A 13,946-nucleotide genomic window follows, 5' to 3' on the forward strand; every position below is an offset into this window, starting at 1 on the left:
GTCTGGAATCACACTCCCCGCAGGGAGCCTGCTTCTCCCCTCTGCCTATGTCTTCCTCTCTCTGTGCCTCTCATGAAAAAAAATAAATAAAACCTTAAAAAAAAAAAAGCAACTGCCCATAGGATCTGGACTGGATAGTAAAAGAAGCAAAGCAGGAAGATACCGATAAACCATGAGTCAGTCAAGATTCATGTGATTCATAAGGAGTAGAAGAGCTGGTGGTGTGAGATGGGAGGGGGTGAAGAGGGGGAAAGCCTGGAAGGTTGTGAAATACCAGATTTTGAGATTTTACTCGTAGGGACCCACCCCCTCTGTTTACTCCCAAGTGCTTGTGTTCAAACACTGTCAGGCTTTTAAACGCTGTTACAGGGACTTTATTGTGGGGAACTGTTGTAGGGGAACAGAGCCAACTCCTTCCCCCAACTACTCTGAACTTCTACACTCTGAGACTAAGGCTTTAAGTCCTGTTGTCTTCTATCGCTCGCTTTTTTCAGTTATTATGAGCTATGGGTGTAACAACCCGATGCTAAGACCGTGTTGTGGCCCAGGCTGAGAGAAAGGTGAAAGGACCAGGGAGTCGGCTTCATAAGGAGGGAATCCGAAAGGAGATGCTGAGCATATCCAAGGGAGGGATGGATATGACCTGCCTCTACCACTGTGGGCAAAGCTTTCCCTGGGCCTGCTGTATCCGGCTAAAAAGAGGCAGGGAGGAAGGAGAGTAGATCCAAGGTAAGCCTTCCCCCCTTAGTGCGGATGGGAAAGAGGGGCATATGGGAGCCCTGACATGCAAGTCTAAGGAGGAAGGGGGATGCGGCCATACCTGAGATCAACTACAACGGCCCTAATTAGGGCTCTCGTGCTTCCTACTGGCAGGTTCTTATATGCATTATGTTGAACCGTCGGACACTGCAGGTATTTGACCCTTTACAGCCTGCAAAACAGCAACCTCATAAAGGCCCGAGCTATCACCTTAGTTCACCCTCACCACCACAACCCCGTTACAAGGTATTAGTGCCCCCACTTTAGAGATGGGAAAACTGACTCGGAAAGTGAAAGTCGTGGTTCGCGGCTGAACGGGAAGTTGCCGCGACCGAGCTCAGAACCCAGATCGTTCTCATGGAAAGCCAGAGCGCTTCCCGGCGACCTCAGGAAAAGCTGGGATGTCTGACTCCGCCGCTGCAAACCAGGGGGGTCCTGGAGCCCCGCGGGGTCGCGGGAAGCCCTCCTCGGTCTCCAGCTGCAGCCGAGGCAGCCGGGGCGGTCGGCCCTGCTCGTTCCTCCCGGCCACACGGGGCGCCCAGCGCCGACTGCCTGTTCCGGAGCGCTCTCCGCGCACCCCAGACCCCTCGGTTTCCCACGCACCCGCCCCGAAGCTCCGCGCATGCGCCACCTGCCGCTGCCCCGTGCTCCGCCCCCCCCCCCCCCGCCGGCGAGGCCCGCGCACGCGTGGAAGCCCGGCGTCCGGGGCGGGGGCGCGCCCGGGGGCAGGCCGCGCGGCGATTGGCTGGGAGCCGGCCACGTGACCCCGGCGGCGCCGCGCGAGCATGCGCAGACTGGCTCTGCGCGCCCGTGACGGAACGACGAGACGTGGGGGGAGCGCGACCTCGTCTGCCGGGCCCGGCCCCCGCCCCTTGGCCTGCCGCTCCGCCCCCGCGGGGCGTCCCGGGCCGCTCGTCCCCTCGGCGGCGGCCGCACGCGGCCCGGGGTCGCCGTGAGTACTCGCGAGGCCGGCCTGTGGGGCGGCCGCCACGGGGACGGGGCGGGGCGGCCGGGCCGCGGGAAGGGTGCGGGGCCCGCCCCGCCTCGGCCGGGGTGGATGAAGTGAGGGGCTTGGACCGGGTGGCGCTGAGGGCCCTCCCGGGCTTGACAGGCTGCGCTCAAGGCCGGGCGGCCGGCGGCACCGACCGGGCACAGAGCTTCTTCCCGGGAGGCAGGTGCTGGGTGTGTTTGGGGTCTCCGGGGGAACCCGGGGAGGAGCCGTGCGGCTCGCCCCGGGGAGGCCTCGGGGCCTGCCCTGGAAGCGCGGAGGGCAGCAGGGTTCGGGGGCTCCCCTCGTCCTCCCCCGCCGCCGGGCGTCCCGGGGGCAGCGCTAGCCTTCGGGAATCGCCCCCCCGTGGGTGTCCGCCCCCCTCGTGCATCCCCCCCACCCCGCGCTCTTTGTTCCGTGGCCTAGTCTTTCCGGGGACGGAGCGCTCGCCCTGGAGCGGAGGCACCCCCTTCCCCGGGAGGACAAAGCCGGGAGTCAGGCCCACAGCTTTATGTCGGGATCCGAGGCTGCTTCCACTTAGACGAGAAGTTGTCGCAACCGAGAAGTGCCCGTGGACCCGGGGGAGGACCTTTGTGATCCAGACTTGAGGCGCATTTACACTGGGCCCGTTCCCGTGCAAATCCGTGAGGTCTTCTGAGCTCCACACTTCACCCCGAACTGAGAGAGTGGAGGCGCTCCCCTCCCACAGTCTGTATTTGGCCCAGCCTCTCTTGAAAGGTTCCCTCCTTCGCCTCATTTAGACGGATCAGATAGGTCTTTCTTGCTCAATTCATTAAACAACTCCTTTCATGAGTTATAACCACATCGCAAGAAAAATTGGATGCAATTACAATTAGGACCTGTCCAATGTGCTTAAGTCCCAGTTCCACTATACTGATGCTAAGCCACTTGCTCAGCTTTCCTACAACTGAGTATTCTTTTTTTTTTTTACAGATTTTATTTATTTATTCATGAGACACACACACACACACACACACACACACACAGAGGCAGAGACACAGGTGGAGGGAGAAGCAGGCTCCATGCAGGGAGCCCGATGTGGGACTCGATCCCGGGTCTCCACGATCCCGCCCTGGGCTGAAGGCAGCACTAAACCACTGAGCCACCCGGGTTGCCCTCCTACACCTGAGTATTCTGTGTATAATACATACAAAAGCATTGAGATAGATCATCTTTTGGGTTTATGCCTCTTTGAGATGTCTGTGATTCTGCGAATGTCATGACCCACCACTTCCCCCTTTCCCACTGTTTTAAAACCCATTTTCTACCTCTTGGGGAATGGGTGTTGAGAGTAGAAGGGAGTTGCTTTCACTGAAACAGCCTGGTTTGGCAAAGATGGTAGTCTCTTGAATTGTTTCTTCCCTGGACGAGAAAAATCCCCTCTGAACTTTTTCTCCTTGTGATAACAGCAGAAACCAAGCAGCAACAGCCCTTGGAGAGAGGCTAAGTTTCCCTTGACTTCTACGGCGACAAAGACCTTGAGAAAATTGGTACTTCTGGCCTACGCTGCCAACGTCCTACCACCCAGCCCAAGACAGCCCAAGCTGGACAATAGTGCCTCCCTCTTTATTCCTCTGTGATCATCCAGATCAGCACCTGACTGTTTATTTTCAAATCTCACAAACCCAGCTCAGCCCTCAGATCTTCATAATTTTGGTTCTCAGCTGCTCTTGAAGGTGAATGGAATCTTGCTTTTTAAAGTCATTTATTTTGTATGATTTTGTCTATGCGTAGACACATTTAAGTTCTCGTATGTATCTCCCTTTTGGTTTAGGTATCAGACAGTTCATTCAGTAAGTATGAGTTGAGGGACTGACAACATAGACAGTAAAGAGTCAAGGCCTCTGCCACCACAGGGCTTATGTTCTGATGGAAGATAAATAAACATTTTGTATGTCAGAGCATGGTGCTGTAGAAAAATATAAAGTGGGTAGGGGACATAGAGAGTGCTAGTGTGTGTGTGTGTATTGAGGTTTTGCTGTTTTATAGAGGATGGTCAAGATGACCTCTGAGCAGAAATCTGAAAGTTAAGGAGCAAGCCATATGGATATCTGAAAAGTGTTCCAAGAAGAAGCAACAGCAGGGACAGGCCTTATGGTGGGAATATTCTTAATATGTTTGAAGAACAGCAAGGAAGCAGTTGTGGAGTTTCAGGGATTATTTTCCTATTCACATTTAGAGTTGACTTTTCAGGGCCCCTGAAAAAAGTACAAGAGTAGCTTATGATTTTTTTTTAAGTTGTTATGAAATTTTCCAACTATACACAAAAGTAGAGGACAAGAAACCCTCATGAATCCATCACTCAGATTGATCATTAATATATTGCCGTATTTATTTCATCTCCGTCCCGCCCACTCCACACAGACACATACACACATACACCCTAATGCCCTTTTTGGGCTGGAGTAATATTTTAAAGTAAATCTCAGATATTGGCCATTTCATCTCTAAGAACTTCAGTTGTAGTTTCCCATATTGTTTTTGATGAGTCAGTCACTGCGATCAGTGTTTGCCCTGGCATTGTGCCATATGTCCCCGTCGTGAGTCAGTTATCAGGCTTAGCTTGGTATCTGGGAACAGACCACAGGCCCCTGGAGCACACAAGGATTTAGAACAGTGGTTCTCAAATTTTATCATATGTCGGCATAATTTGGGGGGGCTTGTTAAAACACAAATTACTGGACCGCATCTCTGGAGTTTCTAATTCAGTAGGTCTTTTTTTTTAATTTTTTATTTATTTATGATAGTCACACAGAGAGAGAGAGAGAGAGGCAGAGACACAGGCAGAGGGAGAAACAGGCTCCATGCACCGGGAGCCCGACATGGGATTCGATCCCGGGTCTCCAGGATCGCGCCCTGGGCCAAAGCCAGGCGCCAAACCGTTGCGCCACCCAGGGATCCCTAATTCAGTAGGTCTTAATAGAAGTCTGAGAATTTACATTTCAAATGTTTCCAGATGATGCTGACATTGCAGATCCATAGATCCCAGTCTGATCTATAAACCTAAGGTTCAGTAGAACCATATTAGAGACCAAGAACACCTCCTTTTAAGGTTGGAGAGAGTGAGACAGATATGTGCAGAACCAGGAAGGCCTAGATAGTGGTTCTTAATTTTGTGAAACGGCTAGGAGTTAGTGTTTTTCTGACAATTGGGATCATTATTGCATTTTTATTTGGAGAATAGGTTCCAAGACTAGTCCAGGGTATTTTGGCCATGACAACTTAGACCATGTCTAGTAGGGGATTTTCAGTGTTATTGAGGACTTTTTAAGTTAGCTCTGATTGTCATATAAAGGATTCTAGTGGTAATGATATTTAATAAGTCATGATGATTCAATTTGAGTACATAAGTAGAGGTAAAGATTCCCAGAAGAATCTGATTCTGGTGAGGGTTGGTACTGTGGATGAATGGACTAGATAGAGTAGCATATCATCATCTGGTCTTAACCACCATCACTTTTGGCTTCAAGGGTTGATCTAGCATTATGATCTAGAGTAGGAACTTGCTCTAATCCCAACTCTTGAGCTCAAATGGAACAACAGTGTCTTATGTTTGTATAGTGCTTTCACGGTTCGTTATCCTTATGAACTATGTGTACAAGTGTGTGTACATGCATGCAAGTATGTCTCTATGCAAGTGTCTGTAATATGTCTAATAAAAGTGTATCCATAAACATGTGTGCCTGTGTAATACCATCTAGCTGTTAAGTGGTGATGAAACCAATTGTTGTCTACTTTCCACAGGAGAGTGACTTGTTACCACCACCACAGCAGAGCCTGACCTCCCCAGCAGATCTCCAGTCAGCCCCTGACATCACCCCCTCCTTTGTCTCCCTCTGTGGCCTCCTAAATGCCCATCCCGTTGGCCTGGGTTCAGCTGGTGGTATGGAGGGGTGCTGCCTAGCACTGACCTGGGAGTGTGTGTGACCCACTGACCCAATGGTGAGAACTGACTGCCCACCTCTCCCAACTGATCATTCATGGGATAGATGGGACCAAGTGCAAACCTCACCTTTTCCTGGTATTTTCCCTCCTACCCTTTTGAAAGGTAGTGTGTTTATCTGAATTAACGGAAAGAGCATGGAGAGAGTATTACTTGGTGTGTGTACAGGTAGATTTTCTTGGGAAGGGAGGGGAGAGTTTAGTAAGGGATAGAAAAGGAGTGATAGGACAAGAGAGCTTAGCTATGTGTGGTAGCTTCTTTGCAGTAATGATCCTAGAAGGGGCCAGCTTGCACTAGATCTAGATATGCCTAGGAATCAACATTGATGTTGAAGTCTGCATCTCTCCCCCATTGGCTACCAGAGCCTTAATCATCATACCTACGCTCAAGAAGGCCAAAATTCCGTTTTCTTCCATCCCTCACAAGTCAGAGGTAGGCCATGGATATGACCAGATCCAGGAAGAGACAGATGTTCCCAAGGGTGAGGCAAAGGGAGTAAAGGGAATAGGGCCTCAGTTATTCCATTCTAAGAGGCCTCCCATTCTTTGTGGGAATCTGTTTCCTGTCACCCCACTCCGTTCCGTGGGATGATAGAGATCCAACCAGGGTTGTATTATTTCTCATCACTAGGACATCAAAGGCCAGTTCTGGAATGATGATGATTCGGAGGGAGATAATGAATCAGAGGAGTTTCTCTATGGAGTTCAGGTGAGATTACAACCCCTAAAAACCATGTTTGATAGTCTAAATGTGTGTGTCTCTGAATACAATAAGTAGTGAAGGATTATTCTGGAGCAGGGATAAGATGAGGATACAATACAATGTTCGTATGGTCTGAGCATTGTCTCAGCAGAGCTGATCTCATATCCTTGCTATTGCCTGAGACCTATACCTTTACCAGAGTAAACTACATCCTTTGGATGTGGAAGCTACCCATGTGTTCTTGGTTGGAAATAATTATTTTTTTACTCTAATAGCTAGTGGGTATCATTTCATTCATTAGGGTCAAATTTTTAAAAGATTATCCTGCCAGTGATTGCTTCATGCTATCACTACCCAGGACACAATCCTGAAGAGGAATGTTGAACTCTTCACACAGAACCATCTGAGTTAAATTCTATATTCTTCAGCCTGTTCTGGGTTCTCATAGAAAGGATACCTAAGTATCCCTGGCCAGGGTCAGAGGAAAAGATGCAGACTTAAGGCTGTGTAGTTCTTAAGCGAAGCCTGCATTTATTTGGTCCACTGAAACTTCTTAGAGTGGAGATGGCAGGAGACTTAGGTGCCAACGATGGATGGCTAGGGCCACCATCAAGAGCTCCTTCACAGAAGCAGCCTTTTGCTTATATGTACTGCTGCCATTTGATTTTCCTATTCCTGGTGTTTGTTCATGTTGTTTTTATTTTTCATATCTCTTTTCACCTCTTTTCCCTCCCCCCATTTCTCCCCACTGTTTTGGCTGCTGACTCAGGGGAGCTGTGCAGCTGACCTGTATCGACACCCACAGCTTGATGCAGACATTGAAGCCGTGAAGGAGATCTACAGTGAGAACTCTGTATCCATCAGGTGGGACTACACTTCAGGAGCAAGCCACTTCTTTCTGAGCTGTTAAAAGGCTGGAGGTTTTTTCCTTTTATGGTATCATTAGGTGTCTGTGGACATGGATAAATTATGAACTTAGTGATAGATAGCGGAGTTGCCTAGAATACTTAAGCTTAGCTGAAAGCATTGATGAGGGAGGTATAGCCACTTTTCTTAGAGGTTTACTCTTATCCTAGATCCCTCTAGGCTGATAGTTTGACCTTTGAGGTAAGAAGGGCTTCTGGCCTGGAGAAAGCCCTGATCATATACGTGGCCTCAGGCTGCAACTAAGTCTAGATACAGAGCTACCTTCCACTCTTCCCTCTCCCCTGGCCCCAGGCTCAGTTCTCCCTCCTCCTCAGTCTTGTTTCTCCCTTAATGAGTCTCCCCTGTATCTCTGTAGAGAATATGGAACTATCGATGACGTGGACATTGACCTCCACATCAACATCAGCTTCCTCGATGTAAGTGGTGCTAGTACCTGCCAACAACATGTCTAGCTGGACTTGTGGATTTTGTCATGTAGGCCAGGAGTCTTGTTCCTGAGTGCTGTATTTGGAGCATATATTCTTCATCCCTGTCTTTCCTAGACCATCAGCAGACAGTGGTGTGTACTGTCATGTGCATGTGCGTGTCATATAGGGAAACTTCCAAGTCCATTCCTCTCTGTTGCTAAATGGGAAATTGTTTCCCTTACTCTTGTAGGAGGAAGTCTCTACAGCCTGGAAAGTCCTCCGAACAGAACCTATTGTGTTGAGGCTGCGATTTTCTCTCTCCCAGTACCTTGATGGACCAGGTAAAGGCACTGACTTTGGGCAAGTAAATGCTTTGAGTGTGGCCTAATCCAAAGTTCTAAGTTAACTGAGCCAGAGAAAAGCTAGGAATAAAGCCTTTGGAAATAGTTTGCAGGCCATTGGTAGAGGCTTTTCAGTTTCCTGTCACTGGTATCTCCATTCCCTGTTGCCTGATATCCATCCCCTAAAGGCCTTCTTAGTGATGAAATTGTTTTCTCTGGTCCCCAGATATTATTTATTCCTTCCATTCCCTCCAACTTCCTCATAGAAGCTAAAATATTTTAAACTGGTCAGACAGTTCCCAGAATCTACCCTCTGCCTCAGATGTTTGCCTCTCCATCACTATTGGTTAGAGTATGCTTAGAATCTGAGGAAGCTTGTCCTCTGAACTGGAGTTTTGGACTCCCAGGAAAATAGATTGTACATACTAGGAGCTTTTCCTTCTCTTTGCAGAACCATCAATTGAGGTTTTCCAGCCATCGAATAAGGAAGGGTTTGGGCTGGGTCTTCAGCTGAAAAAGTAAGAACTTTGATCTTTCTGGTGATGGACATATAAGGGGAAGAGATGGACATATGGATGAACAGGCACACCTTTGGATGGAATGTTTTCTCCCAAAAATATCTTTCTGATATATTCCCAAGAAAGACTAAATTTGGAAAGCAAAATTTATGGCTAGGTAGGATATCCTCTGGTTCTGGGGTGTCTGGCTTTGAGACTTCCTGGAGGTAAAGGTAAGGTACTTGCCATTTAAGGATAAGTACAACCCTAGAATTAGGGTAATGCTCTTCACTTTTTCTCTAGTGGTATTCTCAGAGTGGGGCTCTAGCAGCTCAGACAGTTTTTAGTTTATGGAATATGTTCAGTGCCTTGCTAATATTGGTGTACAAAGAGAAATAAATGAATTGTAGATGAATACATGTTCTAACACAAGTGAACATATAAGATATAGAAAGAATATAGAGGAAGGAGTGACTCAGTCTGTCTAATGGTGGGTGGAGGGCTGAGTGAATGAATGAAACAGAGATGATTCATGTTTTCAAGGATGGATAAGAGTTGCCCATACAGACAGACTCAGAGAGTGAATAATATTTGCAAGGACATAGTCAGGTGAAGCAGCATGTGTGTAGGAAGCTCAAGTAGTTAAATATTGCTAGTAAAATACAAGGGGAGAGTGGTAGGAATCGAAGCCAGAGAAGTAGGAAGGGGTCCAAATCAGAGAGGATCTTGGGCTTTTATCTTGTAGGCAGCAGGAACATTGAAGGATTTTAGGCAAAGAAAGAATGTGGCCAGACTTCATTTTAGAGAAACGATTCTGGTAGCACTGTGTAAAATCAGTAGGAAAGGGTGAAACAAGAGACCAGAACTAGTTTAGTAGGAGGCTTTTGTAGAAGTCCAGACATAAGATGATGAGGGCCTGAGCCAAAGTGTGACTGTAGGTGAGAATAGAGGTGAAAGATGGACTAGAGAGCTTTCTGGAGTATAGAATCACTAAGAGTTGAGCGTTGATTTGGATATGTCATATATGGTCATAAGAACTAAGGAATAGTGGGAAATTACTCTTAGATTTCCAATCTATATGTCTGGGTAATTTGTAATACCACCAATTTAAATAGGGATATAAGAAGAGGACCAGGTTTATGGGATAAGGATAGATAATTAGTTCCATTTTAAACATGTTGTTTAAAGATAACTTTGAGGGGAGTCATCTGGGTGGCTCAATCAGTTAAGTGTCCAACTCTTGGTCTAGGCTCAGATCTTGATCTCAGGGTCATGAGTTCAAGCCCCGAGTTGGGCTCCATGCTGGGCATGAAGCCTACTTAAAAAAAAGAAAAAGATAATCTTGGGATATTCAAGTGGAGGTACTTAGTACATGGTTAGATATGTAACAGAAGTTAGGGTTGAAAATATATTCAGTGAATGAGTGGAGATTACAACTGGTATAAAGTAGGAGACTGCTAAGGAAGAACATGATAAAATGGAAAGAAAATAGAATCAAAGGCAGAACACCCTTGAACATCCAGGCAAAATACTCAAGAAACCTGCAGAGTAGGCACAGAAAGAACATTGAAGGCAGTCCAGAGAGGTTGGAGAAGAATAGGAAGCAAATGGTGTCAGAAGGCAAGGGGGAGTGTTTCTACAAGGAGGGCAAGAGGCCAGAGAGGATAAGTCAAAGGAGAACATAAGAATTTTTGTTGGATTAGTTGGATAGTGGAGTAGCAGAGGTAGAAACCAGACTGCAGTTGAGTTGGGAAGTGAGTGATTAGCAATGAAGTATAAACAATAAGTGTGAACTGAGATATTTGGATGAGGATAGCAGGGAAAGAGAGATTTAGCTAGACTGGGGTGCATGCAGAAACTTGAAACTTTTTGTAGAGTTTGGGAAAGGAACTGACAGGAGAGGGGGATGATTGATGAATCAAGATCCGTAAAGAGGCAAGAAGCGGCTGAGATCTAGAGAATAAATAGAGGAATTAATAGAAGGGTTATCTTGTTTCCAGAGAATGGAGGAATTGAAATAGAGGAAATGGAGATAGATTTTGTAGCAGGCTTGGAAAATTAAAGCCGGTAACTGACAGCTTCAGTTTTCTCTGTTAAGAAGGAAGAGGTTGGGATCTCTGGGTGGCGCAGCGGTTTGGCGCCTGCCTTTGGCCCAGGGCGCGATCCTGGAGACCTGGGATCGAATCCCACATCGGGCTCCTGGTGCATGGAGCCTGCTTCTCCCTCTGCCTATGTCTCTGCCTCTCTCTCTCTTTCTCTCTCTGTGACTATCATAAATAAATAAAAAAATTAAAAAAAAAAAAAAAAAGAAGGAAGAGGTTGGGGATCCCTGGTGGCTCAGCAGTTTGGCGCCTGCCTTTGGCCCAGGGCGCGGTCCTGGAGTCCTGGGATCGAGTCCCACGTCGGGCTCCCGGCATGGAGCCTGCTTCTCCCTGTTCCTGTGTCTCTGCCTCTCTCTCTCTCTCTCTGTCTATGTTTATGTCTATCATGAATAAATAAATAAAATCTTTAAAAAAAAAAAAAAGGAAGAGGTTATCAGCTGTAGGTGAAGTGAAGAGCTTAGAGAAGGCAGTAAGGATTTAGAATAATAGAGTAACGCCAGGGAGGACTGATCAAAGACAAGTGAAAGGATTGGTAAGACTAATTGGGGGCTCAGCTCAAGTTGGAAGCCATAAGTTTGGGGATATAATTTTTTGCTTAACAATGTTATACCCCTCATGTCCCATTCCTTTTCTTCACTATTCCCAAAATAGAGGGTGTTACTCTATTCCATCCAACTACCTCTGTTCCACTGTCAGTATGGTCATTCTTGGCAATAAATTCTCAGGTTCATGGCCATTGAAAGCTCATCTTTGAGATCCTCCACTAAAGGCAAATCATCTCAGAATTGTTCTGGTCCATTAGACTAGGTAATGGGAGTGGGTATTTACCCTTAGGCAAAGAGGTACTTTAGGACAGTACATTTCCATGTGTTAAGATCATTATCAGGGTGTCTTCAGACACACATTCCCTTACCACAACTAGCTTACAGCTCCTGGGTCTGAATTTTAGATTAATTGCTTTTCATAGTTTTACTTCTTGACTTCCTCCCCTGCCTGACCTTTTGTAAGTCCATTCACTTTGATTTCTTAGGATCCTAGGTATGTTCACTTCCCAACAATGGAAACATCTCAGCAACGATTTCTTGAAGACCCAGCAGGAAAAAAGGCACAGTTGGTTCAAGGCAAGTGGTACCATCAAGAAGTTCCGAGCTGGCCTCAGCATCTTCTCACCCATCCCCAAGTAAGTGCTGCTCCAGGAGCAGCTCATCTCTAATAATGGTGGTCTTGTCTGAGCTCCAGCTCCACTTGCTTGATTATGTAAACTTACCTATTTTGCTTTCTCCCAAGCTTCTCCAAATTCTGCACCTTTAACTATTAACACCACCCACATGGCCCTGTCCCCCATGAGTCTTTATCCTTGTACTTCCGACACCAGTATTCATACTTTGTCCTTTCATGGTATGTATTTGAAGAATTGTATGCTAATTTTTTCCAACTTTTCTTTTTATGAACCTCATCCATTACTCCCTCTCCTGAGAAAGCAGAGTCTGAGTATAGGCATCAACTCCTTGCCCTCATGAAAGGGTACACTGAGGGGTGCCGGGGTGGCTCAGCTAGTTAAGCATCTGCCTTCGGCTCATGTCATGATCCTAAGATCTTAGGATTGAGCCCTGAAGCAGGCTCCCTACTCAGCAGGGAGCCTGCTTCTCCCTCTCCCTCTGTCGTTTCTCCTGCTTGTGTTCTCTCACACGTACTCTCTGTCTCAAATAAATAAAATCTTAAAAAAAAAGGTACACCGATTCATTATCTAGGTTTTGGAAATAAATATTGTCTCGTTCTATGTCCCAGGCCTACATTTTTCCCCACTGGTGCCTCTAATTTTCCCAAAGGCAAATACAGACGCAGATTTGTAGTTTCCCAGGCACTATTCTTGACAGACTGTCAGACATTAGGCTCTTTGGACTTCAACCACTTGCTTAGTATAGTATTTAGCACTTAATCATATGTGTATAAACACCACACACACACACCCTCCCCAAATAAATAGGCATCCTGTCCAAGATCATTCCATACCTAGCCTAGATGCTATAGAAATTGACTGAGACTTTGCCTTTGCTTGTCTTCCATGTTCTAATCTGAAGAACACACAAATAATGACATAAAAATCAATTCAGGTTTGTGATCTACTTGTTTTAAAGGTGTTTAACATCCAATGGAACTTTCCTCAGATGGGATTTCTTCTTTGGCTTAAGTTGCTTCACCCATCCTGACCTAGGACTCAGTGTTCTTCTAAGGGGCTCATTTTGAATCCCTGGTTTCATCACTTCTCTTTGCTTTCTCTCCAGGTCTCCCAGTTTCCCTATCATACAGGACTCCATGCTGAAAGGCAAACTGGGTGTACCAGAGCTTCGAGTTGGGCGCCTCATGAACCGTTCCATATCTTGCACTATGAAGAACCCCAAAGTGGAGGTGTTTGGCTACCCTCCCAGCCCCCAGGCAGGTCTCCTGTGCCCCCAGCACGTGGGCCTCCCTCCCCCAGCGCGGACCTCTCCTTTGGTACATGGGCTGGGGAGGGTTTGACTTGGGTGTCAGGAGGGTGGGAATGGAGATGTGGGAGATAGCTTCTCAAAATGAGGTGGGGGTAGGGTTTTTCAGGCATCCTAAATCAAACTTGGACAGGTACCATGAGTGGGCAGAATGGAGCACATTTTTTAATAGCTGAAAACATGTCTAAACTGTCTGGCAAGCTTCTCTGATAGTAGGCCATGAAGCAGGGAGTCTGAACTTGGGTATCCCAAGGCATCATGCATGATTTTATTAGGGTGTGGTTAGGACTTGGTCATCTGCTGCTATATTAACCTATTTATCTACCTTGAAGAAGGTTAAGGACAGGTGAGCCCTTTTCAGGTACTTGTGGCAAAAATATCCAAGGGTTCTTTCTCCAGCTTTGGGATTATTTAGAGTAATTGGAGCTAGGGTGAAGCTACTTTAGGAGAATCTTAGGTGTTGAGTGTGAGGTCTATCTAGACACCAAATTCATAGAAGGCTCATAATGTCTGTCTTTTTACTCTCATCAGGTCAGTGGTCACTGCAAGAACATCCCCACTCTGGAATATGGATTCCTTGTCCAGGTAATTGAGTTCAAAGCTTCATTCCTAAGCCTTTCCCCTGTTTTCTGACCCATCTGTTCCCCTAACATCTCCCAGCTCCTCAGTTAAATATTTCCTGAATTGCTTGGCTCCCAGAACCATACTAAGCATTTGTGGATAGCAGAAAAGAAGGCATAGTACCTATCCTCAAGAAGCTTACAGCATTATTG

General features: G+C 46.8%; 1 protein-coding gene across 6 annotated transcripts in view; it reads left to right on the top strand.

Moving 5' to 3' along the window:
* The first annotated feature begins 1,580 nt into the window (after window positions 1-1,580).
* PARP6 (poly(ADP-ribose) polymerase family member 6) overlaps window positions 1,581-13,946 on the top strand; it is a 28,481-nt gene continuing 16,115 nt past the window's right edge. For 2 of the 6 annotated variants that reach the window (XR_008663733.1, XM_055319837.1), the window contains exons 1-10: window positions 1,941-3,444; window positions 5,513-5,710; window positions 6,342-6,419; window positions 7,183-7,277; window positions 7,696-7,756; window positions 7,998-8,088; window positions 8,540-8,606; window positions 11,718-11,867; window positions 12,973-13,183; window positions 13,705-13,758. Coding sequence is in view for 5 of the 6 variants with exons in the window: in XM_055319837.1 (XP_055175812.1) it covers window positions 5,708-5,710; window positions 6,342-6,419; window positions 7,183-7,277; window positions 7,696-7,756; window positions 7,998-8,088; window positions 8,540-8,606; window positions 11,718-11,867; window positions 12,973-13,183; window positions 13,705-13,758 (810 nt within the window). In the remaining variant the exon portion in view is untranslated. Of the gene's footprint in view, window positions 1,712-1,940; window positions 3,445-5,512; window positions 5,711-6,341; window positions 6,420-7,182; window positions 7,278-7,695; window positions 7,757-7,997; window positions 8,089-8,539; window positions 8,607-11,717; window positions 11,868-12,972; window positions 13,184-13,704; window positions 13,759-13,946 lie in introns of those variants that run through there. The other 4 variants (XM_055319838.1, XM_055319840.1, XM_055319835.1 and 1 more) reach the window with 3 other exon arrangements.

Source organism: Nyctereutes procyonoides, unplaced genomic scaffold, assembly GCF_905146905.1.
Source record: "Nyctereutes procyonoides isolate TBG_1078 unplaced genomic scaffold, NYPRO_anot_genome, whole genome shotgun sequence".
Lineage (NCBI taxonomy): Eukaryota > Metazoa > Chordata > Mammalia > Carnivora > Canidae > Nyctereutes > Nyctereutes procyonoides.